The sequence below is a fragment of the Monodelphis domestica genome, chromosome 6 (genome assembly GCF_027887165.1).
Source record: "Monodelphis domestica isolate mMonDom1 chromosome 6, mMonDom1.pri, whole genome shotgun sequence".
Taxonomy (NCBI): Eukaryota; Metazoa; Chordata; class Mammalia; order Didelphimorphia; family Didelphidae; genus Monodelphis; species Monodelphis domestica.
In genome coordinates, this window is record NC_077232.1 from 1,554,779 (window position 1) to 1,579,156 (window position 24,378).

A 24,378-nucleotide genomic window follows, 5' to 3' on the forward strand; every position below is an offset into this window, starting at 1 on the left:
CATGGCTCCACCCTTTGCCTGGGGAGCACACGCGTGCTATGGGAGCATCCTGGGAGGCTCGGGAAGGCTAGCCTTGAGCTGCCTGAGATCCAGGAGTGCCCTCAATGCCTTTAGAAGGGAGGGGCCTGCGGAAGTGAAGTGTTTGGGGGGCTTTTTGGCTCCTTTGGGCTGGATACTCTTCCAATGGTGAGATGGAGGTAGAGACAAGCTTGGCAGACTCCCAGTAGTTAGGTGTGGCCACGCGGTTTTGTGATTCTCTCTTTTACTCCAACGTCTACTAATGAAGTATAGAATTACAGAACAATAGAATGGAATTCTAATAACAAAATAGAATAAAACAACATAAGACTAGAACAGAATTATAACATAAAATATCATAAAACAAATAACATAAATTATTCTAAATTAATAGACAGTCTCCAAGGAATTTTTATCATAACAAGCCTGCAGTCTGAAAGATCTGAGTTCAAATCCAGTTTGGGGTACTTCCCAGCTTTGGGAGCCAAGGGCAGTCCCTGAACTGTTACCTGCCTCAGTTTCCTGACCTGGAAGATGGGCATGACGAGAGCATCTACCCCTTACGGGAGACACTGGCAGGGTTCTTCGCCCAGGGCCTGTGGAGAGCGGAGGGCCGCTGAAGGAATGCTGGCTCCCCCCGGGCTCTTCTGCGGGGTCTCAGAATGAAGTCTCCCAGGAGGTGTCCTGGGAGGCCTCCCTCTCCTCCCCCTCCATCCCGTGCTCCAGGACCCTCTGGAGCACCAGCCGGAGGGGCTCCCTCCCTCTCCTGCCCTGGCGAAAACGGCGGTCCAGGAAGAAGTAGAGGAAGGGGTTGGCGCTGCAGTTCACGTTGGCCAGGAGCTGGGGGATCCAGGACGGAATGAGGAGTTCCAGGCCGAAGGTCTCCAGGAAGTGCTGCACCTCGGGGGGCAGGCCGCACAGCAGGAACACGAGGGCCGTGAGCAGGGCCAGCCGGTAGAGCCGCGGCCGCCGCCGGCGCCGGACGCCGCAGCGGACCCGCAGCACCAGCGCCAGGCTGGCCACGAAGAGCAGCGTAGTTAGGAGGAGTAAGTAGGCCTTCTCGGCCACGACGGTCACGAGGCACAGCCCGCTGCCCTCGATACCGAGACAGAAGATAAGTTGCGACCCCCACAGCAGGCTGGCCAGGGCCCAGACGCCTCCGCACGCAGCGCCCGACGTGTGCTGGGGCCGGCGGCGCGGGTACTCGCACGGGTAGAGCGCCCAGAGGCAGAGCTCGGTGCAGATGGCGGCCCGCAGGCCCAGGGCCACGGAGTAGGCCAGGTCGGTTATGCTGTTCACCCCCAGCCAGGAGGGGGAGTGCTCGAAGATGTCGAAGGCGTCCCCCACGCAGAGGATCGAATGGCTGCTGAGGAACAGGGCTTCGGCCGCGGCCAGGTTGAGGACGTAGACGGAGATGGGGTTCTTGCGGATGCGGAAGCCCAGCAGCCACAGGATCAGGCCGTTCCCCACCAGCCCAACCACGGCGATGAGCAGAGCCACGGCCGCCAGCCAGACGGTCAGCCCCTCCTCCCCGTCAAATACGGTGTCGAAGTCAGGGGTGGGGTACTCGTCCATGCCGGGCTCCGCTCCTCCTAGGCTTCCGGTGCGAGGGACAGCCTCGTCTCCCCATTCCCTTCCTCTGGGCGCCGCCAGGGGGCGCCCCAGTGCCCAGGACGGAGGATTCAGAGGAAGCCCCAGACTCGCCACTGGAGACGGGGTCCTCCGTTGTAAAACGGGGCGGTGGCGTGAAGAAGAGAGTAGCTCGAAGGGCTCCAGCACAGTGCTAGGCACACTGGGTCGTCGAGCCCTTTCCCAGTGCCGTTGGCTCGTTTTGACCCAATGTGGAGTTTTCTAGGGAAGACACCGAAGTGCTTGGCCATTTCCTTCTCCAGGTCACTTGACAGATGGGGAAACTGAGGCAGACGGGATTCTGTGACTTGCCCAGGCTCACATAGTAAGTATCTGAGGGAAGATTTGAAGTTGTGCAGACGAGTCTTGCTGACACCAAGCCCAGCACTCTATCTGCTATGAAAACTAGTCCCCCCTCCCCCCCCCCCCCCATCCTCAAAGACTGTCTTCACCTCCGCAGCCCTCTCTCTACCAGCCTTTAGCTAAATGGAGGCGTCTGTGGGGATGACTAGTTTCTGATAGCAGATCATCGCCGGAGGAGTGACTTCGAATGATCATTAAAAAGGCTGAATTGTTCCTTCGTCCTAATAGAGCAGGAAGGAAGCACGGGGTGCCTTCAGAGAAAGATTAAGAACCACAGGTTTGTGGGGAGCTTAGAGGGGGGAGGATGGGCCGCCCATTTTGTGGGTTGTTGTCTGGTCCTTTCTTTGACCCCTTTGGGGGCTTTCCCTGGCAGTTACTAGAGTGCTTTGCCATTTTCTACATCCAGCACAGGTGAGAAAGTGAGGCAGAAAGGCTGAAATGACTTGCTCAGGCTCACCCAGCTGGTAAATGTCGGAGGAGGCTGGACTTGAACTCCAAACCTGAGTCTCCTTCACTCCCACCCCAGCTCTCTATCTACTGTGCCATCTTGCTGCCCCAGCTACCTGCCTAGCATCCACCTGGGAGGCACTTAAATGGTCACTGCATTCTCCCCTTTCCTCCTTTCTGCTGTCATGGTGTGACAGTGGGGAGCAGAAAGGAGCCTCCAGGAGGTGCTTCTTTTCTGAAAGCCTGACCAGACTTGCAACCATTCTTCCTTTCCCCTCCCTTCTTTTAGACTGTTGAAGGATATATGGGTTTGGGGTTCCTTCTACAGCTCACGTGGACAGCCCTATAGGAGGCGCTAAATCATTTCGTTCAATACAACAGACTTTTATTTATTTGTTTATGCATGCATTTATTTGTTCATTTACAAATTCATTCATAAATCAGTCCACTTTGTTCATATTTTAATATTTCTATCCATAACTTTTTCTTTTAGAAAATTTTTGTTGTTCAGTATGGCGCCCCCACCCAGACTTAGTTTGTTTTACTTTATGTTACAGTATTTTTCCATGGTTACGGGTTTCCTGGTTTTTTCCTTCCTTTTTTGCTCTCCCCTCCCAGAGCCAACAGGCAATTCCACTGGGTTATACATGGATTATCACTCAATACCTATTTCCATAGTATTCATGTTGGTAATAGAGTCCTCTTTTAAAGCTAAAACCCCAAATCCTGGACCCATATAAACAAGTGATCAATCATACCCTTTTCTTCTGTGTTTCTGCTCCCACGATTCTTCCTCTGGGTGTGGATAGTGTTCTTTCTCCTGAGTCCCTCCGGATTGTCCTGGATCATTGCATTGCTGCTAGTAGCAAAGTCAGTTACATCTGATTGTGCTACAATGTATCAGTCTATGCATAATGTTGTCCTGGCTCTGCTCCTCTCATTCTGCATTGGTTCCTGGAGGTCGTCCCAGTTCACATGGAATCCCTCCAGTTCATCATTCCTTTGAGCACAACAGTATTCCATCACCAACATATACCACAGTGTGTTCAGCCATTCCCCAATTGAAGAGCATCTCCTCATTTTCCAGTTTTTTGCCACCACAAAGAGCGCAGCTATGCATGTTCTTGTACAAACATTTTCTCTTACTATCTTTTTCCGGTACAAAGCCAGTAGTGGTATTGCTGGAGCAAAGAATTAATTTTTTTAATGAATGAAAAAGAAACAGGAAAAAATGCTTTTACCCAACTATATAGTATGAACCAAGTCTCAGAGTATACACATTATCCCATACCTAGTCATCCACCTTTGAAAAGAAGGGGAGGAAATGCCATAATCTTTTTTTTTTAAACCCTTACCTTCCATCTTAGAATCAATACTGTATATTGGCTCCAAGGCAGAAGACTGGTAAGGGCTAGGCAATGGGGGTCAAGTGACTTGCCCAGGGTCACATAGCTGGGAAGTGTCTGAGGCCAGATTTGAACCCAGGACCTCCCATCTTTAGGCCTGGCTCTCCATCCACTGAGCTCCCCAGCTGCCCCCCCCCCCCCCAATCTTTTGATTGTTTTTTTTTTCTGTGCCAAATTGCAATAAACATTTGCTTAATACTTCCTGTTTAGAGATGCTGGTCCTAGAATAACTCTCACCACCTGGCTTGGTGAAACTATTGAAGTTGCTGGTAGTCTACTGAGGGGGTGTGGAGTGGGAAGGAGCATATGGCACCAAGGGCTGACCTTAGGACAAATCAGGTCATTGACCAGCCCAGAACATGACTGAGTGCTGCTGTCAGGATTGTTTGGTTTTTTCTCCTATTCCTTCAAGTCCTCTTTATGGATAAATGGGGAACCTTAGGGACTGCTGAGCAAGGCAGAAATGGGGCATTTCTCCAGTCTGAGAAAAGAAGAAAAGTCCAGGAGTCGTGATGGCCATTCGTCCTGAGCTAGAGTTGGGAGGACAAGAACGCTGACACTCTCGGCCAACAGGGATCCCTGAGGTGCTCCCTCATTTCTAGGGGTCATGCTGATTGTTTCACATGTGATTAGGAAATATTGCATGAAATAAGTAAATAATCACCCAAACATTCTTCCATGAAACTGCCCGGGGGCAAAGGAGAGGTAGGAAGCATACCCTGATCGCCTCTAGATAGAGACCCCGGAAGAAAAACTCCAGGCCCACTGTGGGGAAGAGCAGGGCCTTCTGGGTCCAAGGGAAAACAACCCAAATGGAAGAATTCAAGTATTGAGGAGCCACATGACTTAGCAGCGGCCACTACAAGGAGCAGAGAACTCCAAATACAAGATGCCGAGAAGCGTGCCGTCTTCAGTAACCTACCCAGCAAAACTGAGTACAATCCTGCAGGGGGAAAAGAGATTCTTAATGAACTAGAGGACTTCCATGCTAGGTCCCAGCAGTGAAGGGATGTCGAGAAAAATAGAGCTCCAGGCTTCCCGACAACTGGCTCGAGTAAGTAAGAGTGAAAGATTCACACACGTGCGCGCGCGCACACACACACACACACACACACACACACACACACACACACAACCGGACAGGCAGGAGTTCCAGTGATGGATTGCTAGGGCCCGAGTGGAACAAGGGCTCTGCAACAAGTTCAAATATTATTGAGAATCCATTCCAGTATACCTAGAAAACGTTCTTTAACAACTAAAAGATGAGATCATTTTCCAGAAAATCGGCCAATCCTAAGCTCTTGAGCATTACGTCATTCTTACGGGTGTAACTTTCTCCCAGAAAATTGTTTATGAAAAGAATTTAAGCCAAACATTTCCAAGGCGTCTACACAAGCCCAAACAACTGAGCAATATGGACAGTAACTTGAGGGTACCCAGGAATCGGGGTAAAAGAGCGTCTGGGTCATTCAGCCATGACATTACAGGAGCAAAACAATGAACAACTCCAGGGTTATTCTGAAGGAAGCTTTCAGGAGGTGCCTTATTTTGGCTACAGCTAGACAATACTCTCGGAGCTACTCTTTTGAGATTCTGGCCCTGCCAAGGAAATCTTCAAGCAGGCTCCTAAGCATGTCTCTAAGGCTGCTTTTCCAATTTGTCTTTAGGTTTATGCACATATCCTCACACTTCTAAGCAATTCTGCTAAAAAGCAGACCTGGGCTACTTAGAAACTCTGGAGTTCAAACACAGGAGTCAAGAGAAACACAAAAAAGGGAACAGGAATGAGTAATAGAGGACCAAAGAAGGAAGATTCTATTGCAGAGATAGCAGATGCATCTGCTCTGAATCCTAACATCATCAGTAGATATGGAGTGACTCTAATAAGACAAAGGCTGGAAAAGGTTCTGTCCTGTCCTGTTCTTTTTCTTTTTTAAAAATAATCCCTACTTTCTGTCTTGGAATCAATACTAAGTATTGGTTCCAAGGCAGCAGAGCAGTAAGGACTAGGCAATTGGGATTAAGTGACTTGCCCAGTGACTGTGGCCAGATTTGAACCCAGGACTTCCCATCTCTAGGCCTGGCTCTATCTACTGAGCAGTTACTTAACTGTTCCTAGTTCAGTTATTTCTTAACAATTTTAAGGAAAAAATGGAGACTAAAGAGAAACGGAATATACTGGGAGGAAGAGGGGGAGGAATTTCCTGGAAAATGATCTCATAATATCAGGATGTGAAAATAGAGATGTAAACAGACAGGGAGGAGACACTTGAACCTCACTCTCGTCTGAGCTGAACCAAACAGAGAAGAACATTCACACAAACATGCACAGTTGGACATGCAAATTCATGTCGTTCAACTGAGAAATAAATGGGGAAGGGGAGACTGGAGAAGGGAGGGCAGGCTACGGGAGATTTCAGTCCTAAGAAAAACGAGCCTGAAGGCTGTGCAAAGAGACTTTAGAGTTCTGTTCCACATGACAGATAATGGGAATCTGAAGGCGCCTCCAAGTTATGTCATAGAAATATCACGAATTACTATTGTACTGAAAAGGGGATGTTTTCAGAGAAATTTCGGAAGACTCGTATACGCTGTCACAGAGTGAATTGAACAGAATCAGGAGAACAATTTATTTTTATTTTCCATTTTTTGATTGTCACGCAAAACATATTTCCGTATTGGTCATTGTGGTAAGAACACACTCGTACACACCCCAAGTCCCCAAATCAAAGCAGATACACTGAGGTGAAAGGCGACTCCCCCAGTTCCTCCTTTGGAGGTGGAGAGCTTCCCCATCGCGATAAGTCTTTCAGGATTATCTCAGATCATTGCCTTGCCAGAGGCGCCATCCTTCAACATTGCTGCTCTCCCAGTTCTGCTTACTGCACTCTGCATCAGTTTCGGCAGATCTTTCTGGCTTTTTCTGAAACCATCTTGCTTGTCATTCCTCATAGCACAGTAGTATCCCATGGCCAGCATATACTACAATTTGCTCAGCCGTCCCCCAACTGATGGGCAGCTCCAATTCTTTGCTGCCACAAAAAGAGCAGCTTTCAATCTTTTGGTACAAGCAGGTCCTGCCCCTTTAGGAGGACAATTTTACAGTGACAAGATGGAATAAACAAATAGCTTTAGAAATTAGTCAATGCAATGACCAGTTCGTTAGGAATGCAGAGGACCAATCCAGTGGAGACATGCTACTACTCTTAACGGAGAGGTCAAAGGCTCAGAGCGCTGAATGAAATAAGCATGTAAATATACACGTGTGTCTTTATACATGCATCTGCATACATGCACAGACATGTCATATAGGTGGGTATGCATGCCTCTCAACCTATCGAATGCTGAAATTATTTTTTCTTGACGACACGTATTTGTAAAGGGATTTTGTTTGTGCTTCCTTCTCGGTTGAGGGGGTTTGGTAGAGGGCGAAGAGGAAGATTTTTGCTGATTGAAAAAATGAAATGTCAGATGATTTGACATCCAGGAAACCTAATAAGGACCTGGAATAGTTTAAGGGAATTGGGAGGTGGCGATGGTCCCACTTGGCTCTCTCTTGGCCAGGCCACCATGAGAGGCTGTGCAGGATGGCAGGAAGGTACAGTGTTCAGAGGAGTGGAACCAGGATGGGAACAGGCTTTAGTCAATGGCATACACGCACCTTTAAAGGAAATGGGGAAGTTTTGCCTAGAGAAGAAGAAACTCAGGGAAGATGAAAATGAGGATTGGAAAGGTTGAAATGGGGATTCTTAAGCCATGATTAGATGTCCATCAATTGGAGAATGGCTGAGGAAGTTGGGCCAAGTCCTTGTAAAAGAATACTCTTGGGCCATAAAACACGATAAACAAGATAATCCCGAAAAACCCTCCACAGCCTCCTCTGAAGTGATGCAAAGTGAAGTGAGCAGAACCAGAACAATGAACATTGTAACAACAATAACGTAGGACAATCAAGTGTGAATGACTTAACTATTAACAACAGGGCAACTCCGAGGGACTCATGACAGAAAGGGTTATCCTCTGACAGAGTCTGAACGCAGAGTGACGCATTCTCTACTCTGTTTCCTCCATGACGTTTCCTCCAGTGTAAACAGTGTGTCTTTTTCACAGAAATATGTATTTCATGATAATATATGGACAACTACATCATACACCTGCTGCCTCAGTGGGGAAGGAGAGAGAGAAAAGAGGGATCGCAAAATGTCATAAAACAACTATTAAAATTGTAGCAATATATAATCCAGAGAAATAAAAATAAAAAACAAGAATGTTAAAAAGAGAAATGAATGCGTGGTGAGTGGGAGATGAAGGATGGCCTTTTAGCAATGGCAATATAGGATTTGGAATCATGGGATGGGATTGGTATGATGTAGTGGATGCGTGTTAACAATCGAGGAATTGGTTCAGTTACTCGGGAGGTCTTTTATTTTTTCAAACTTCATTTTCTGTCCTCATAATTCTGCTGGTTTTTAAGGCTTTAAAAAAATCTTTTTTTTTTTTTTTTTTTTAAAATATATTTTATTTGATCATTTCCAAGCATTATTCGTTAAAGACATAGATCATTTTCTTTTCCTCCCCCCCACCCCCCATAGCCGACGCGTAAGTCCACTGGGCATTAGATGTTTTCTTGATTTGAACCCATTGCTTTGTTGATAGTATTTGCATTAGAGTGTTCATTTAAAGTCTATCCTCTGTCATGTCCCCTCAACCTCTGTATTCAGGCAGTTGCTTTTTCTCGGTGTTTCCACTCCCATAGTTTATCCTTTGCTTATGAATGGTGTTTTTTTTTTCTCCTGGATCCCTGAAAGTTGTTCAGGGACATTACACCGCCCCTAATGGAGAAGTCCATTACGTTCGATTATACCACAGTGTATTAGTCTCTGTGTACAATGTTCTCCTGGTTCTGCTCCTCTCGCTCTGCATCACTTCCTGGAGGTTGTTCCAGTCTCCATGGAACTTCTCCACTCTATTATTCCTTTGAGCACAATAGTATTCCATCACCAACATATACCACAGTTTGTTCAGCCATTCCCCAATTGAAGGGCATCCCCTCGTTTTCCAGTTTTGGGCCACCACAAAGAGCGCAGCTATGAATATTTTTGTACAAGTCTTTGTGTCCATTATCTCTTTGGGATACAGACCCAGCAGTGCTATGGCTGGGTCAAAGGGTAGATATTCTTTTGTCGCCCTTTGGGCATAGTTCCAAATTGCCCTCCAGAATGGTTGGATCAGTTCACAACTCCACCAGCAATGAATTAATGTCCCTACTTTGCCACATCCCCTCCAGCATTCATTACTTTCCTCTGCTGTTATGTTAGCCAATCTGCTAGGTGTGAGGTGATACCTCAGAGTTGTTTTGATTTGCATCTCTCTGATTATAAGAGATGTAGAGCACTTCTTCATGTGCTTGTTAATAGTTTTGATTTCTTTATCTGAGAACTGCCTATCCATTTCCCTTGCCCATTTATCAATTGGAGAATGGCTTGATTTTTTGTACAATTGATTTAGCTCATTATAAATATGAGTAATTAAACCTTTGTCAGAGGTTTCTATGAAGATTTTTTCCCAATTTGTTGTTTCCCTTCTGATTTTAGTTATATTGGTTTTGTTTGTACAAAAGCTTTTTAGTTTGATGTAGTCAAAATTATTTATTTTACATTTTGTGATTCTTTCTATATCTTGCTTGGTTTTAAAGCCTTTCCCCTCCCAAAGGTCTGACATGTATACTATTCTGTGTTTACCCAATTTACTTATGGTTTCCTTCTTTATGTTTAAGTCACTCACCCATTTTGAATTTATCTTGGTGTAGGGTGTGAGGTGTTGATCTATTCCTAGTCTCTCCCACACTGTCTTCCAATTTTCCCAGCAGTTTTTATCGAATAGTGGATTTTTGTCCCAAAAGCTGGGATCTTTGGGTTTATCGTATACTGTCTTGCTGAGGTCGTTTTCCCCCAGTCTATTCCACTGATCTTCCTTTCTGTTTCTTAGCCAGTACCAAATTGTTTTGATGACTGCTGCTTTGTAATATAGTTTGAGGTCTGGGACTGCAAGGCCCCCATCATATGTGTTTTTTTTCATTATTTCCCTGGATATCCTTGATCTTTTGTTCTTCCAAATGAACTTTGTTATGGTTTTTTCTAAATCAGTGAAGAAGTATTTTGGTAGTTCAATGGGTATGGCACTAAATAGATAAATAAGTTTGGGTAGGATGGTCATTTTTATTATATTGGCTCGTCCTATCCATGAGCAGTTAATGTTTTTCCAATTGTTCAAGTCTAGTTTTAGTTGTGTGGCGAGTGTTTTGTAGTTGTGTTCATATAGTTCCTGTGTTTGTCTTGGGAGATAGATTCCTAGGTATTTTATTTTGTCTAAGGTGATTTTGAATGGGATTTCTCTTTCTAGTTCTTGCTGCTGAGCTGTGTTGGAGATATATAGAAAAGCTGATGATTTATGTGGGTTTATTTTGTATCCTGCAACTTTGCTAAAGTTGTTGATTATTTCAATTAGCTTTTTGGTTGAATCTCTAGGATTCTTTAAGTAGACCATCATGTCATCCGCAAAGAGTGATAACTTGGTCTCCTCCTTGCCTATTCTGATGCCTTCAATTTCTTTATCTTCTCTAATTGCTACTGCTAGTGTTTCTAGTACAATATCAAATAGTAGAGGTGATAATGGGCATCCTTGTTTCACTCCTGATCTTATTGGGAATGCATCTAGTTTATCCCCATTGCAGATGATATTAGCTGTTGGTTTTAGATATATACTGTTTATTATATTTAGGAATGACCCTTCTATTCCTATGCTTTCTAGTGTTTTTAATAGGAATGGGTGTTGTATTTTATCAAAGGCTTTTTCTGCATCTATTGAGATAATCATGTGGTTCTTGCTAGTTTGCTTGTTGATGTGGTCAATTATGTGGATGGTTTTCCTAATGTTGAACCAGCCCTGCATCCCTGGTATGAATCCTACTTGATCATGGTGAATGATCCTTCTGATCACTTGCTGGAGTCTTTTTGCTAGTATCCTATTTAAAATTTTTGCATCTATATTCATTAGGGAGATTGGTCTATAGTTTTCTTTCTCTGTTTTTGACCTGCCTGGTTTTGGAATCAGTACCATGTTTGTGTCGTAAAAGGAGTTTGGTAGAACTCCCTCTTTGCTTATTATGTCAAATAGTTTGTATAGTATTGGGGTTAATTGTTCTCTGAATGTTTGATAGAATTCACAGGTGAATCCATCAGGCCCTGGGGATTTTTTCTTAGGAAGTTCTTTGATGGCTTGATGGATTTCAATTTCTGATATGGGATTATTTAAGAATTCTATTTCCTCTTCTGTTAGTCTAGGCAGTTTGTATTTTTGTATATATTCATCCATTTCTCCTAAATTGGTGTATTTATTGCCATATAATTGGGCAAAGTAATTTCTAATGATTGCCTTAATTTCCTCCTCATTGGAGGTGCTGTCCCCCTTTTCATCTTTAATGCTGTGAATTTGCTTTTCTTCCTTCCTTTTTTTAATTAGATTGACCAGTACTTTGTCTATTTTGTTTGTTTTTTCAAAGTACCAGCTTCTTGTCTTATTTATTAAATCAATAGTTCTATCACTTTCGATTTTATTAATTTCTCCCTTAATTTTTAGGATTTCTAATTTGGTTTTCTGCTGGGGGTTTTTAATTTGATCGCTTTTGAGTTTTTTCAATTGCATTTCCAATTGATTGATCTCTGCTCTCCCTTGTTTGTTAATATGAGCTTTCAGGGATATGAATTTGCCTCTGATTACCGCTTTGGCTGCATCCCAAAAGGTTTGAAAGGATGTTTCGCCATTGTCATTTTCCTTGATGAAATTATTAATTGTTTCTATGATTTCTTCTTTAGCTAAACGGTTTTGGAGTATCATATTGTTTAATTTCCAATTGGTTTTAGATTTGGTTTTCCATGTACCATTACTAATCATTATTTTTATTGCCTTGTGATCTGAGAAGGCTGCATTAATTATTTCTGCTTTTTTGCATTTGTGTGCTATGTTTCTGTGACCTAATGTATGGTCAATTTTTGTGAATGTGCCATGTGGTGCTGAGAAGAAGGTGTATTCCTTTTTATCCCTATTTATTTTTCTCCATATGTCTATTAATTCTAATTTTTCTAAGATTTCATTCACTTCTTTTACCTCTTTCTTATTTATTTTTTGATTTGATTTATCTAAATTTGATAATGGTTGGTTTAAGTCTCCCACTAGTATGGTTTTATTGTCTATTTCTTCCTTCAATTCTCCTAGTTTCTCCATTAGAAATTTGGGTGCTATATTATTTGGTGCATACATGTTGATTAATGATATTTCCTCATTGTCTAGAGTCCCTTTTAACAAAATATAATTACCTTCCCTATCCCTTTTGATCAGGTCTATTTTTGCATTGGCTTTATCAGATATCATGATTACCACTCCTGCCTTCTTTCTATCAGTTGAGGCCCAGAAGGTCTTACCCCATCCTTTAATTCTGACCTTGTGGGTGTCAACCCGCCTCATGTGTGTTTCTTGAAGACAACATATGGTAGGGTTTTGGATTCTAATCCATTCAGCTATTCGTCTACGTTTTATGGGTGAGTTCATCCCATTCACGTTCAAAGTTATGATTGTCATTTGTGGACTCCCTGGCATTTTGATTGCCTTCCCTAATTCTAACCTTTTCTTCTTCGGCTCTACCTTTTAGTCCAGTGATTTACTTTGAATCAGTCCCCCTTGTCCCCTCCCTTGATGTTTCCCTTTTTAGTCCCTCCCTTTTTGTTCCCTCCCCCTCCCCCCTCTCTTTCCCTCCCTTTTTGTTCTCCCTCTCCCCCTCCCCCCCTTGGTTTTCCCTTCTCCTTACCCTTGTTGGGTAAGATAGAATTCAAGATCCCAATGGATCTGGATGTTTTTCCCTCTCAGAGTTGATTTCCCTGAGATTGAGGTTTAAGTAACCCCCCCCCCCCCTCTCTTCCTCTCCTTCTTATAGGAGTTTTCTTCCCCTCCCCTTCCCCTGTGAATCTTTGTGTGAGAACCATTATTCTATTTGGTCTTTCTTTACCCCCTATTTATACATTACATTTTCCCCACATATTAGTATACATAGGTTGATATAAATGTAGTCCTTATAGAAGAGAGTTTGAGTAAAAGAAGATAACATTTTTCCCCTTTCCTTAATATTTACCTTTTCAGGTATTCCTTGCTCTTTGATTTTCGGTATCAAACTTTCCACAGAGCTCTGGTCTTTTCTTTGCAAAAAGTTGGAAGTCTTCTATTTTGTTGAATGCCCATACTCTCCCTTGGAAGTATATAGTCAGTTTTGCTGGGTAGCTGATTCTTGGTTGGAGACCCAGCTCTCTTGCCTTTCTGAAGATCATGTTCCATGCCTTACGATCATTCAGCGTAGAACTTGCAAGGTCTTGTGTGATCCTGATTGGCATTCCTTTATATCTAAATTGTCTTTTTCTGGCTTCCTGTAGGATTTTTTCTTTTGTTTGATAGCTTTGGAATTTGGCAATTACATTCCTGGGAGTTGTCTTTTGGGGGTTTAGTGTAGAAGGTGTTCTGTGAGCTCTGTCAGTGGATGTATTGCCCCCTTGTTCTAGAATCTCTGGGCAATTTTCTTTGATTATATCTTGTATCACCATGTCCAGTTTGGTGTTTATTTCTGGCTTTTCTGGGAGTCCAATTATTCTTAAATTTTCTCTTCTCCCCCTGTTTTCCAGATCTATCACCTTGTCGGTGAGATATTTTATGTTCTCTTCTAATTTCTTGGTGTTTTGGCTTTGCTTTATTAGTTCTTGCTTTAAAGCCTGGTTTTCTTTTACAGTTTGGTCAAACTGGTTTTGTAGATGCATGAATTTCTTTTGCATCATTTCCCACTTTTCCTCCCAGAGGGCTTCCATCTTTTTGGTCCTTTCTGATTCAAATTCTTCATGGGTTTGTGGAGAGTTTCTATTTCCTTTGGAAGATTTTGGAGAATTTTCTTGTATATCTTCTTCTATCTGCTCTGTATTTTGTATTTTGGCTCCATAGAATGTGTCCAGAGTCGCCCCTTTCTTCTTATTTTTCTTGGTATTTTGGGGCTTCTGTGCTTCTGTGGAATTTGTCATCTCTGAACGTGGAGGATTGGCTTTTCTTGTCTTTGTCTGGTGATCAGTGGCTTTAGTCCTGGGCAGATGTTGGTTCTATGAGCGTTCCCTGGGTTAAACTGAATATGCCTCACTGGAACTGGAATGGAAGGGTGGGACCACGAGGCCACACTCTCCCCCTGGCTCGATTTCCGGAAGTTGCCTTCAGAATCCCTGGCCGTGAGGCTGTTTCATCGGCCTGCGGGGGGATGGGCTGCCGCTTCCCCAAGCTCCGAGAGCACAGACTTTCACTGAGACTTGGATAGCAGGATCCAGCCCGTGAGGCTGTCTTGCCCGCCCTGAGGGTTGCTGTTGTTTTGACCAGCTCTCTGCAGCGGAGGCCCCAGGCAGTAACTTTCCCCCGGACCGACCAGCTCTTTGCAGCGGAGGCCCCAGGCAGTAACTTTCACCCGGACCTACCGGCTCTCTGCAGCGGAAGCCCCAGGCAGTAACTTTCACCCGGACTGGGACTTGGGTAGAAGACCCTGAGGGTTGTTGTTCCTCAGACCCTGCTCTCTGAGCCCGGCGCGGCTGCCGCTTCCGGGAGCCTTGGACTCTGCGCTCCTACCCCTGAGGTCCGAGGGATCTCGGGTTCTGGCTTTTAAGGGGAGCCGTACCTTTTGAACCGGGTCCAGGTCCAGGAGGAGGGTTCCCAGGGTCTGTGCTGTTGATCGTTTGGAATTTCGGCGCCTTAGGAGCTTCTAGTTTGAGATCGGTCGGGAAGGGTTTTCCGGAGATCTGAACTTCAGCTTTCTCTAAGCCGCCATCTTAACCGGAAGTCCCTGTCCTCACTTCAAAATCTTTTTTTTTAAGAGGCAAATACAGTTAAGTGACTTTTCCAGGGTCCCACAACTAGTAAATGGCTGAGACCAGATTTAAATCCAGGTCTTTCAAATTTGAGACTCAGCCCTCTACCCTCTGCACTATGTAGCTGCTCTTGCAAGGTACTTTAGAAAAAGGATTTTCCTCCCTCATCTGCTTCCCAACCAGGCTTTTATTTTAAATGGCCACCTTCTTTTCCCCATGAATATTGAGTAATTGGTGGGAGAGAATGCCCCAGGTTTTTATATCGATTGTAGCTAGCCTATTTCACTTTGGGGGGACCTTATTTTATTCCTCCCCTCCCCATTACACATAAAAACAATTTTCAACATTTTAAAAAGAATTGTCAGTCTTGAATTTTGAATTCTTTGCCCTCTTCTTCCCCCCTCTCCCCCTTGGTAAGCAATCCGATATCGATTCCACACGTGTGATCATTTTCCCATATTAATCCTTCTGTGGAAGAAAACTTGAACAAAAAAAATGTAAGAAAGTGAAAAATATCTGCTTAGCTTTTCATTTAGACGCCATTAATTCTGTCCCTGGAAGCTGATGGCATTTTTATCGTGAGTTCTTCGGAATTGTTTTGGGTCATCGTATTGCTGGGAATAGCTAAGTTCTTCATCGTTGTTCATGGCACCCTCTTGCAGTCTCTGTGAACAATGTTCTCTGGGTTCTAATCACTTCATTCACATACATCTTTCCAGGCTTTTCCCGAGCCCCTCCTACTCATCATTTCCTACAGCACAGTGGAATTCGCTCACAGTCATATACGATAACTCAGCCATTTCTCAATTGATGGGCCTCCACCGGCCCAATAGAGCTGCTCCAACTATCCCGGCACACATAGCTTCCGCCCCTTCCTTTCTTGAATATTTTTGGGACACTCAACTACTAATGGTATTGCTGGGCGGAATGGCGTGCATGATTTCACAGTCCTTTGGACATAGGTTCAAATTGCTCTCCAGAATGGTTAATTCCATGCACACCTCCCCAATGGTGCATTAATGTCTCAATTTTCCCACATTCCTTCCAAGTTTTATCATTTTCTATCTTATCATCCTATCATACTAGCCAGAAATCCGTGTGTGTGTGTGTGTGTGTGTGTGTGTGTGTGTGCCTCAGAGTTGTTTCAGTTTGCATTTCTCCAGTTAATTGTGATTTAGAGCATTTTTTCACATAACTATAGAGAGTTTTAATTACTTTGTCTGAGGCCTTCTCATTTGTAGCCTTTGATTATGAATCAGTTGGAGAATGACATGCCTTCTTTACTTTCTACTTATTTCTTTACATATTTAAAAATGAAGTTTTCGGTCCTACGTTCAAATCTGGCCTCAGCCACTTCCCAGCTGTGTGACCCTGGGCAAGTCACTTGACCCCCATGGCATAGCCCTTACCTCTCTTCTGCCTTGGAGCCAATACACAGTATTGACTCCAAGACAGAAGGTAAGGGTTTAAAAAAAATGAGGTTTTCATTAGAGAAATTTGCTATAAATTTTTTCACCATTCTGATTCCTATGTATTACTTTTTAGCTCATTCCACCTTGTTTATTCTTTCTTCTCTCCTTTCGTTCTGTCCATCCTCAAAAATGTTTAGCTTCTGAGCGCCACATGCCCCAATTTGTCCTTTTTTTCTATCCGCTCGGCTCCTTTCCTTATCCTCTTCCCCTCCTACTTTCCTGTAGGGTAAAACAGATTTCTATACCCAGTTGATTGTGTATGTTCTCTCTTTGAGCCAGTTCTGAAGAGAGTAAGATTCAAGTGTTATCCTCCCGATATCCCATTCCTCTTTCATGCCTCTTTAATGTGAGATAAGTTCATCCATTCTATTCCTTCCTTCCCCCATTTCCCAATGCCTTTCGCTTTCTCACTCCTTAATTTAATTTTTTAAAATATTATCCCATCATATTTAACTCATGCCTTTTCCTTCCATCTACATATTTTCCTTCTAACTGCCCTAATAATTAGGATTGCACATATCATCTTCCCATGGAGGAATGTAGTCTAACCTTATCGAATGTCCTTTGATTTCTCTTTCCTTTTTACCATTTTATTATTCTCTTGAGTCTTGAATTGAAAGTCAGATTTTCCATTCAGCTCTGGTCTTTTCATCAGGAATGTCTACAAGTCCTCTATTTCATTGAATGTCCATTTTCCCCTGAAGGATTTTGCTCAGTTTTGTTGGGTAAGTCATTCTTGGTTGAAATCTTAGCTCCTTTGTCCTCTGGAATATCATATTCCAGGCCCTACGATTCTTTGATGGAGAAGCTACTTAAATCTTTTATTATCCTGACTGTGACTCCACAGTATTTGAATTGTTTCTTTCTGGCTGCCTGGAATAAAATGGAGTTCTTTCCTCCTCCTTTGTCTGATTTGATCCTTATAACAACACTGGATCATAGATGCTATTATTATCCCCATCTTACAGATGAAGAAACTGAAGAAAACCCACATTGACTGACTTTCTCAGGTCACAAAGTTTCTGAGATTTGGTTTCAACTCAGCTCTTCCTAGTGTGAATTTTAGATTTAGTCCACCCTGCTTAGTCTTTAGAATTTTAGCAACCAGGAATGTATACACCCCCACTTAAGGATTGAGTATGGGGGAGGAAGGTCTGTGTGTGTGCTAGCAAGTAACAAATCAGAAACAACTGACTGACCCCCTGGGCTGTCCAAAGCCCAGTTTAAGCCACCATTGGTGCATGTAAGACACAGGAAGTGACATAAAGAACTGCCTTTATATTTTGTGTTACTTCCTGTGAGAGGAACTGGGCGGTGGAACTTGACTTGGAGGAGCTTGAGCGTGAGACCTCAGACTGCTTCCTTGAGATGATCACTTGGTGAGTGTTAAGGCTGACTCCCTTTTCCTTGGCTTTCTGGAGGCACTAACCTCCAAGGAGGCCCCTCATCTTGAAGGAGGCCTTGTGGCTGGCAGCTAAGCTAGATTTAATATTCTGGGAAGGCCCCTTGACTGAGGCCTCTGAACTCCCATTGGGTTCAGACCAGGCTGGGGCAGCTAACCTTCCCTTTTCCCTCTCTCATTCTTTTTTTTTAAACCCTTCCCTTCCATCTTGAAATCAATACTCTGTATTGGTTCCGAGGCAGAAGAGTGGTAAGGGCTTTGATGAAGCCAAGATGGGTCTTGGCTTCTTTTTCTTTTTTTAACCTTTAAGACTTTAAGAATTCTGGAGAACTGCTAGCAATGGGAGATGAAGGAGGTAGAGATGTCATCTTCCAATAGGAGCGGGAGGACAAAACCCAAACACACAGCAGAGGAAAATACGATGTTTACGGCGTCTTCCAGAGCCACAAACCTGAGTATGACCACTTGAAAAGTTTAGAACTTGAAGAAAAGATCACCAAAATGAGGGGGTGGCCTCCCAAAAATGCTGCTCAATTTTGATCACCTACCAACGATAAAACAACAATGTTAAGGCAAATATCGGAAAGGGACCAAACTCAAAGGAAGAAGATGGTCGGCCTAGAGATACTCCAACAGTCACTACACCACGAGGGCCAGTGTTCAGCCCTGCGGTTCTGATGGTTCAGGTGAGTCCAAGGAGAATATTTGCCAATTCTCAGCCCTATCCCATCAAATCCGTCTCTATCAATAGTGATTATGAAACCTCTCTATCTACGGACGATTTGTGGGTTAATCTTTGGTGCCTTGAGATTATGGCCAGAAGTTTGAATATTGTGGCTATTGAACCTGCCGACATGGAAGTGCTAATGGAGGTCATCTTGGCAGCAGAGTTGCAACAAGTTCAGGTACAGAAGCAGTAACGGGGCGATTGGACCATGCGGCATGAGGGTGTCTGCACTCTGCACTGGGCATTCGAAATTGTTTGGGGCACCTGAAGGTCCTTTTTCCCTGAAATCATTTCGAGTAGAAAGTGATATACAGAATGTTACCCCAAACCTCTTTTGGGTGAATACACGGACGACAGGGGACCCCAGAAATAAAGCATCAGCAGTAAATTAAACAGAAAATAATTTCATGTTTGTCGTTCAGAAAACTGGAGCTGTAAGTTCAGAAAGGCACCCCAAACACCCCGAAAAACCCACTTCAACATCTTGCCATTAAGTGGACAGCTGGGCTGAGACTAAAGCTAAGAAATGAGCAGAACAGAGTGGAACTGTCAGAAACACTGTTAGCCAGTGTTCCCTGACAGCAGGCCGCCATTTTATTTCAGGAAATTCTAACCATTCCTCTTTGTTCCACCTTTTGGAGTCAAGAAGTTCCAGACTAATCCGCCTTTTAAATCCACCTTTTGTATACTGCAAAAGAAGTGCTTCAGACTGGTCAGGGGGCTTTTGTCAACCATCCTGAAAGACACGTAATTATTCCTTAAAAAAGAGTTGATGTGGATCAAGCATCATTCATCCCCTCCCAAGAGGGCCAGGTCTTGTCATTAATGATTGCCCCTCCCCCCCAACCATGAGATGAGGGAGGCCAAAGAGGATGCTGTAGGATTTGTAGGCTGTAAAAGGTGCAGCTGAATTGTGTGAACCCTGGAAGGGCTGCCACTGTCTGCACGTGGGACTGTCTGGAAGAGTATTGATGGGAAATTCAGGAAGAGCAAGTATTGAGCTTAGAAAAGTCTCTGTGGCGACTTTTGGTATAGCAAAACCAGCCAATTGGAGCTCAGAATTGGTGCAAAGTGTCCTCTCAGGGGAATTATCTCAAGAGCTCGCCACGTCTCTTACGGCTCACGGCTCCACGAGAACGCGCATGGCGACCCATCTGTGGTCGGGATAATATAGTTCAAGCCGTGAGCTCACACATCCCAAACTAGGTGAAGAGGAAGATTCCAAGAGCTTCCATTCTCCCCATCTAGAGGAATCAGAGATGGCTGAAAGAGGAAGGCTCGAAGCTACTCAGCTCGTATGTGGAGATTTCAAAGGGACACAAAGCAGGGAAGTCACAGCAATTTGAGGTTCTGTGGTACTCCGTGGACAGGCTCTGCTTCCAAAGAGAAGATTAAACTGGAAGGAGAGTGGACTGTCCAGCAATGAAATGCCCTTCTGCCCCTCCTTTCGAATGATCCAAAGTTCTTTTTGGAAAATCAGAGGGATTCCTTTTTATGTTGTTGGGCATTCGATCATATTTTATTTTATTAAACATTTTATTGCTATCTTTGGCTTTATAACATTTGTTCCTAGATCTGCATCCCTTCCCTATAATATGAATAATAGCCTAAAGAGACCCCATTAAAGAGGAGGATTCTAATTCAAGTCTTCTTTTTTTCCCTTAATTTTAAAACCCTCCCCTTCCATCTTGGAATCAGTACTGAGTATTGGTTCCAAGGCAGAAGAGTGGGAAGGGCTAGGCAATGGGGGTCAAGTGACTTATTCAGGGTGACACAGCTAGGAAGTGTCTGAGGTCAGATTTGAACCCAGGACCTCCCATCTCTGGGCCTGGCTCTCCATCCACTGAGCTACACAGCTGCCCCCAATAGTCTTCTTTTTAAATAAAAATCAGTTAAAAAGCCTTTCCCCCCTCCTCCTTTCTGTTCTGATGGGATACAATTAGGAAAGAAAAGCAAAACCACTCTTGTGACAAATGGATTTGCTTTAGCAAAAGCGATTTCCTTGGGGGCTCCATCCAAAAAACATCTTGGAGTCCATCACTTCTCTGTTAGAATGTAAGGAGTCTGCCATTGCTGGTCCTCCAGAGTTTTGCCTGTTTGAATGAAGAGTTCTTGAGTCTCTCCAAGTTAGGTTGGACTGTTGCTGGGGCATATTTTCTCTTTGTTCTCTTCACTTCCCTTTGAATCAGCTCCTGCAAACTTGCCACATTTTCCTGAAATTGTCCCCTCGTTGTTTCGGGGTGTCAGAAGTCATGGGACATTTTTGCAGGGATGGTGGCGGGCCGTAGCCTAGCCTGAGAAGGCCACATCTCTTTGGGCACTGTGGGGAAAACCCAGACCGCCGACACTGACTGGCTAAGCGGTTCCCTGCCCGGCAGATGGCATAGATCTGAGGTGAAGAAATGGGGCCCGACGAGCTAAACTGATCTGGAGATGTCGCTGTGCTGCTCTCTCTTCTGGAAATCCGGGGAAGCTGAAAACAGAGAAGAGACGAGCCCGTGAGTGCCTGTGGAGCATCACTGTCTAATCAGAGCTGGGGACCGCCGGAGAGCTGCCCCCTCCACTCCTGGTGAAGTGTCATCGGGGAAGCAAGGCCACTCTAGGACTCTTCTGCAAAGACCAAAGAAGGGCCAAAGGACCCGTATGGACGGCATGATGGATGCATCAAAGAAATGGAAGCCAAGGAGGAGCCCAGCAGTTGGGGAAATGGCTAAACTAATTGTGCCCAAAAAATGAGGAAAGGGATGGTTTCAGTGAAGTCTGGGAAACGACTTATGAACGAATGCAGGGAGAAATTAAGAAGAGCTAGGAAAAAGCTATATTCTGCCATCAATACTGAGGTGCCCCCCCCCAACTTTGAAAGACTTGAGAACTCTGAACAACACAATGGCTAAATTTGATTCTAGTGGGACGATATAGCTACCTGCCTACCTTCAGAGAGACCTTATGAACTCACGGTACAGATTGAAGCACAACATTTTTTTTTCCATTGTCCAAAAATTTATTTATTTATTTATTCTGTAAAAAAAAATTCCCAGGGGGGCAGTGGATTGAGAGCCAGGCCTAAAGATGGGAGGTTCTGGGTTCCAATCTGGCCTCAGATACTTCCCAGCTGTGTGACCCTGGGCAAGTCACTTGATCCCCATGGCCTAGCCCTGACCCCTCTTCTGCCTTGGAACCAATACACAGTACTGATTCCAAGATGGAAGGGGAGGGTTTAAAAAAAAAATCCCAGGCACTTCACCCTCTCTTTTCTCTACCTGCATCACAAGAAGGCATCAACTGATAATATATAAATGATCTCTCTCATGTCTTTATTTGTTAGTTTTTTCTTTGGAAGTGAACAAGTTATTCTTCAAATATTAATTCTGTCATTGCATGTAACGTTCTCTTGGTTCTACTTGTTTTATTGCTCATTATTCATGTGGGACTTTCCAAGTTTTTTTTAAATTGCTCATCATTTCTTAGGGTTCAGTGGTGTTTCATCAGAACCAACTACCACTCCTTGCTCACTCATTCCCCAACAATGAACATCCCCTTACTTTTTAGTTCTTTGCCACCACAAAAAGAGCAGATACAAATATTTGGGAACATATGTAGGGTTTTTTTCTTTGAGATCCAACAGTCTGAAGGTATATAGAGTTTTATAACTCTCTGGGCATAATTCCAAATTGGTCTACAAAAGGATTGGCTTAATCCACACTATTAGTGTCCCCCTTTTCCCCACATTCCCTCCCACATTTGCCATTTTGCTCTTTTTTCCATTTTTGCCAATGACACTCATTCTTATATGTTTGACAAAGTTCTTTGTGCATTTTAAATATGAGATCTCTATCCAAAAAACTAGAAAATTTGTTCCTGAATATTCTGCTTTCCTTCTCATTTTGGCTACATTAATTTTATGAGTATAGTTTTTAAATTTAATATGATCATAACTATCCATTTACATCTCACAATGCTCTCTCTATCTTATGTCTATCAATAAATTTCTCTCCTCTCCCTAAATCTGATAGTCAATATTTTCCCTGCTTATGATCATGTATTCATTTATGTTATCTTAGCCCTCACTTATCTTAGATACTGGTCTATGCCTAGTTTCTGACAAACTACATTTCCAGCACTTTTGCCAAATAGTGGGTTCTTGTCCCCAAAACTTGGATCTATACTTTTTGCAAACACAAGGTTACTCTAAATTTTTTACTACTGTAGGTTGCATGTTCTTTCTATTTCTTAACCAATACTAGATAGTTCTGATAATTACTACTTTATAATATAGTTTAAAATCTGGTACTGCTAGACCTCCTTCTTGTACATTTCTTTTCCATCAATTCCTGTGGTGTTTTCTAGATTGGTTCTTCCAAATGAATTTTGTTATTATTTTTTTCTAGCTCAATGAAATAATTTTTTGTTAATTTAATTAGAATGGCACTGAATAAATAGATGGATATGGATAAGATTATAATTTTAATTATATTGGCTCTGTCCACTGTGAATCTTAAAAATTCTCAGACCCTACTTCAGAACATTTGGTTAAGACCATTCCCCATTTTAAACATTGAAGGTACTTGATCAGGAATGTGAGAAATTTACATTACTCCACCCCTACTTAAGCATACTTTAGGGGAAGATAAAGTTGTAAACTCCTTACTGAACAATGAAAAGTACTTAACTCATAGTGAGGCAAAATCCGTTAAGCTAAGTCTATTTTTAGATCTAATACAAAAAGGTGCTAAGTACCTATGAAGGTCAGGCAACTTGCAAACTTGCAAGGGGCAAAGAGGTGTGAACTCACTCAGAAGTTTTAGTCTACCCAGAGAAGTTGAGAACTAAAGAAGGTGTGAATTAAGAATGGTCAGTTCTGTGAAAACGTCTACTGTGATTGGTAGATGTGAGAACTCAGGGGAGATGACATAGGAGAAAATTCTCTTTAAAAGGAGCTCAAAAGAGGTCTCTAGGAGATTCAGCTTGCCAAAGCCGAATTGGAGAGAGGCAGCTTGCCAGAGCTTCCTTGAAGGGCTTGGTGGCTGGTTAAAAATTCAGTTTGTCAAAGCTGAATTGGAGCTCGGACTAGTTGGAGTAGCTGGTCTCTCTGAACACTAGAATCTTGCTTGGGACAAATCTTGTGGTGAGTGGATTAAAGACTGACTGATCTCTCTTAGGGCTTGGGCCGAGGCTGGCCTAGGCTGGCTTGGGCTGGCCTACCCCTTTTCTCATTATTTCCTCTTACTCTCTCTCTCCCTTTCATTAATTCCTTAATTTGTATTAATTAAAATCTTCATAAAAACCCAGCTGACTTGGATATATTTCATATTTGGGAATTTTTCCCTGGCGACCACTTTATATTTGATTTAACTCAAGACAATATCTTGAAACCATATTTCCGTGGTCACAGTTTATACCAACCACTCTTTTAAATGTTACACCACCCATGAACAATTAATATTTTCCCAATTATTTAATCTGACTTTATTTGTGTAAAGAAGTATTTTATAATTATATTCATGTGCTTCCTAGGTTTATTTTGATAGATATACCTCTAGGGATTTTATTTTGTCTGTGGTTATTTTATTTTATTTTTATTTTTTAAAACCCTTACCTTCCATCTTGGAATCACTACTGTGTATTGGTTCCAAGGCAGAAGAGTGGGAAGGGCTAGGCAATGGGAGTTAAGTGACTTGCCCAAGGTCGCATAGTTGGGAAGTGTCTAAGACCAGATTTGAACCCAGGACCTTCCATCTCTAGGCCTGGCTCTCAATCTACTGAGCTACCCAGCTGCCCCCTGCCTGTGGTTATTTTATTTTATTTTATTTTATTTTTGCTTTCCAGAATATCTCTGTAGTTATTTTAGATAAAGTATCTCTTCACATCTCTTCTTGTAGGGCTTTAAGATGATATATAAAAATGCTGATAATGCATAGGACTTTATTTTATATGGTGATACTTTACTAAAATTGATAGTTTCAACTAACTTTTTAGT

At 43.2% G+C, this 24,378-nt stretch overlaps 1 protein-coding gene and 1 pseudogene across 1 annotated transcript; one reads left to right on the plus strand and one right to left on the minus strand.

Annotated features, from left to right (window-relative positions):
• Positions 1-675: 675 nt before the first annotated feature.
• LOC103106263 (mas-related G-protein coupled receptor member X2-like) lies at positions 676-1,593 on the minus strand. The gene has a single exon (XM_007497786.2). The coding sequence runs from the start codon at positions 1,591-1,593 to the stop codon at positions 676-678; it is 918 nt and encodes a 305-aa protein (XP_007497848.2).
• On the plus strand, positions 1,592-19,462 carry LOC100617459 (serine/threonine-protein phosphatase 2A 55 kDa regulatory subunit B alpha isoform-like; annotated as a pseudogene).
• Positions 19,463-24,378: the final 4,916 nt, after the last annotated feature.

Coding starts and splice junctions, on each gene's coding strand:
- LOC103106263 (XM_007497786.2), bottom strand. CDS start 1,593: ATGGACGAGTACCCCACCCCTGACTTCGACACCGTATTTGACGGGGAG.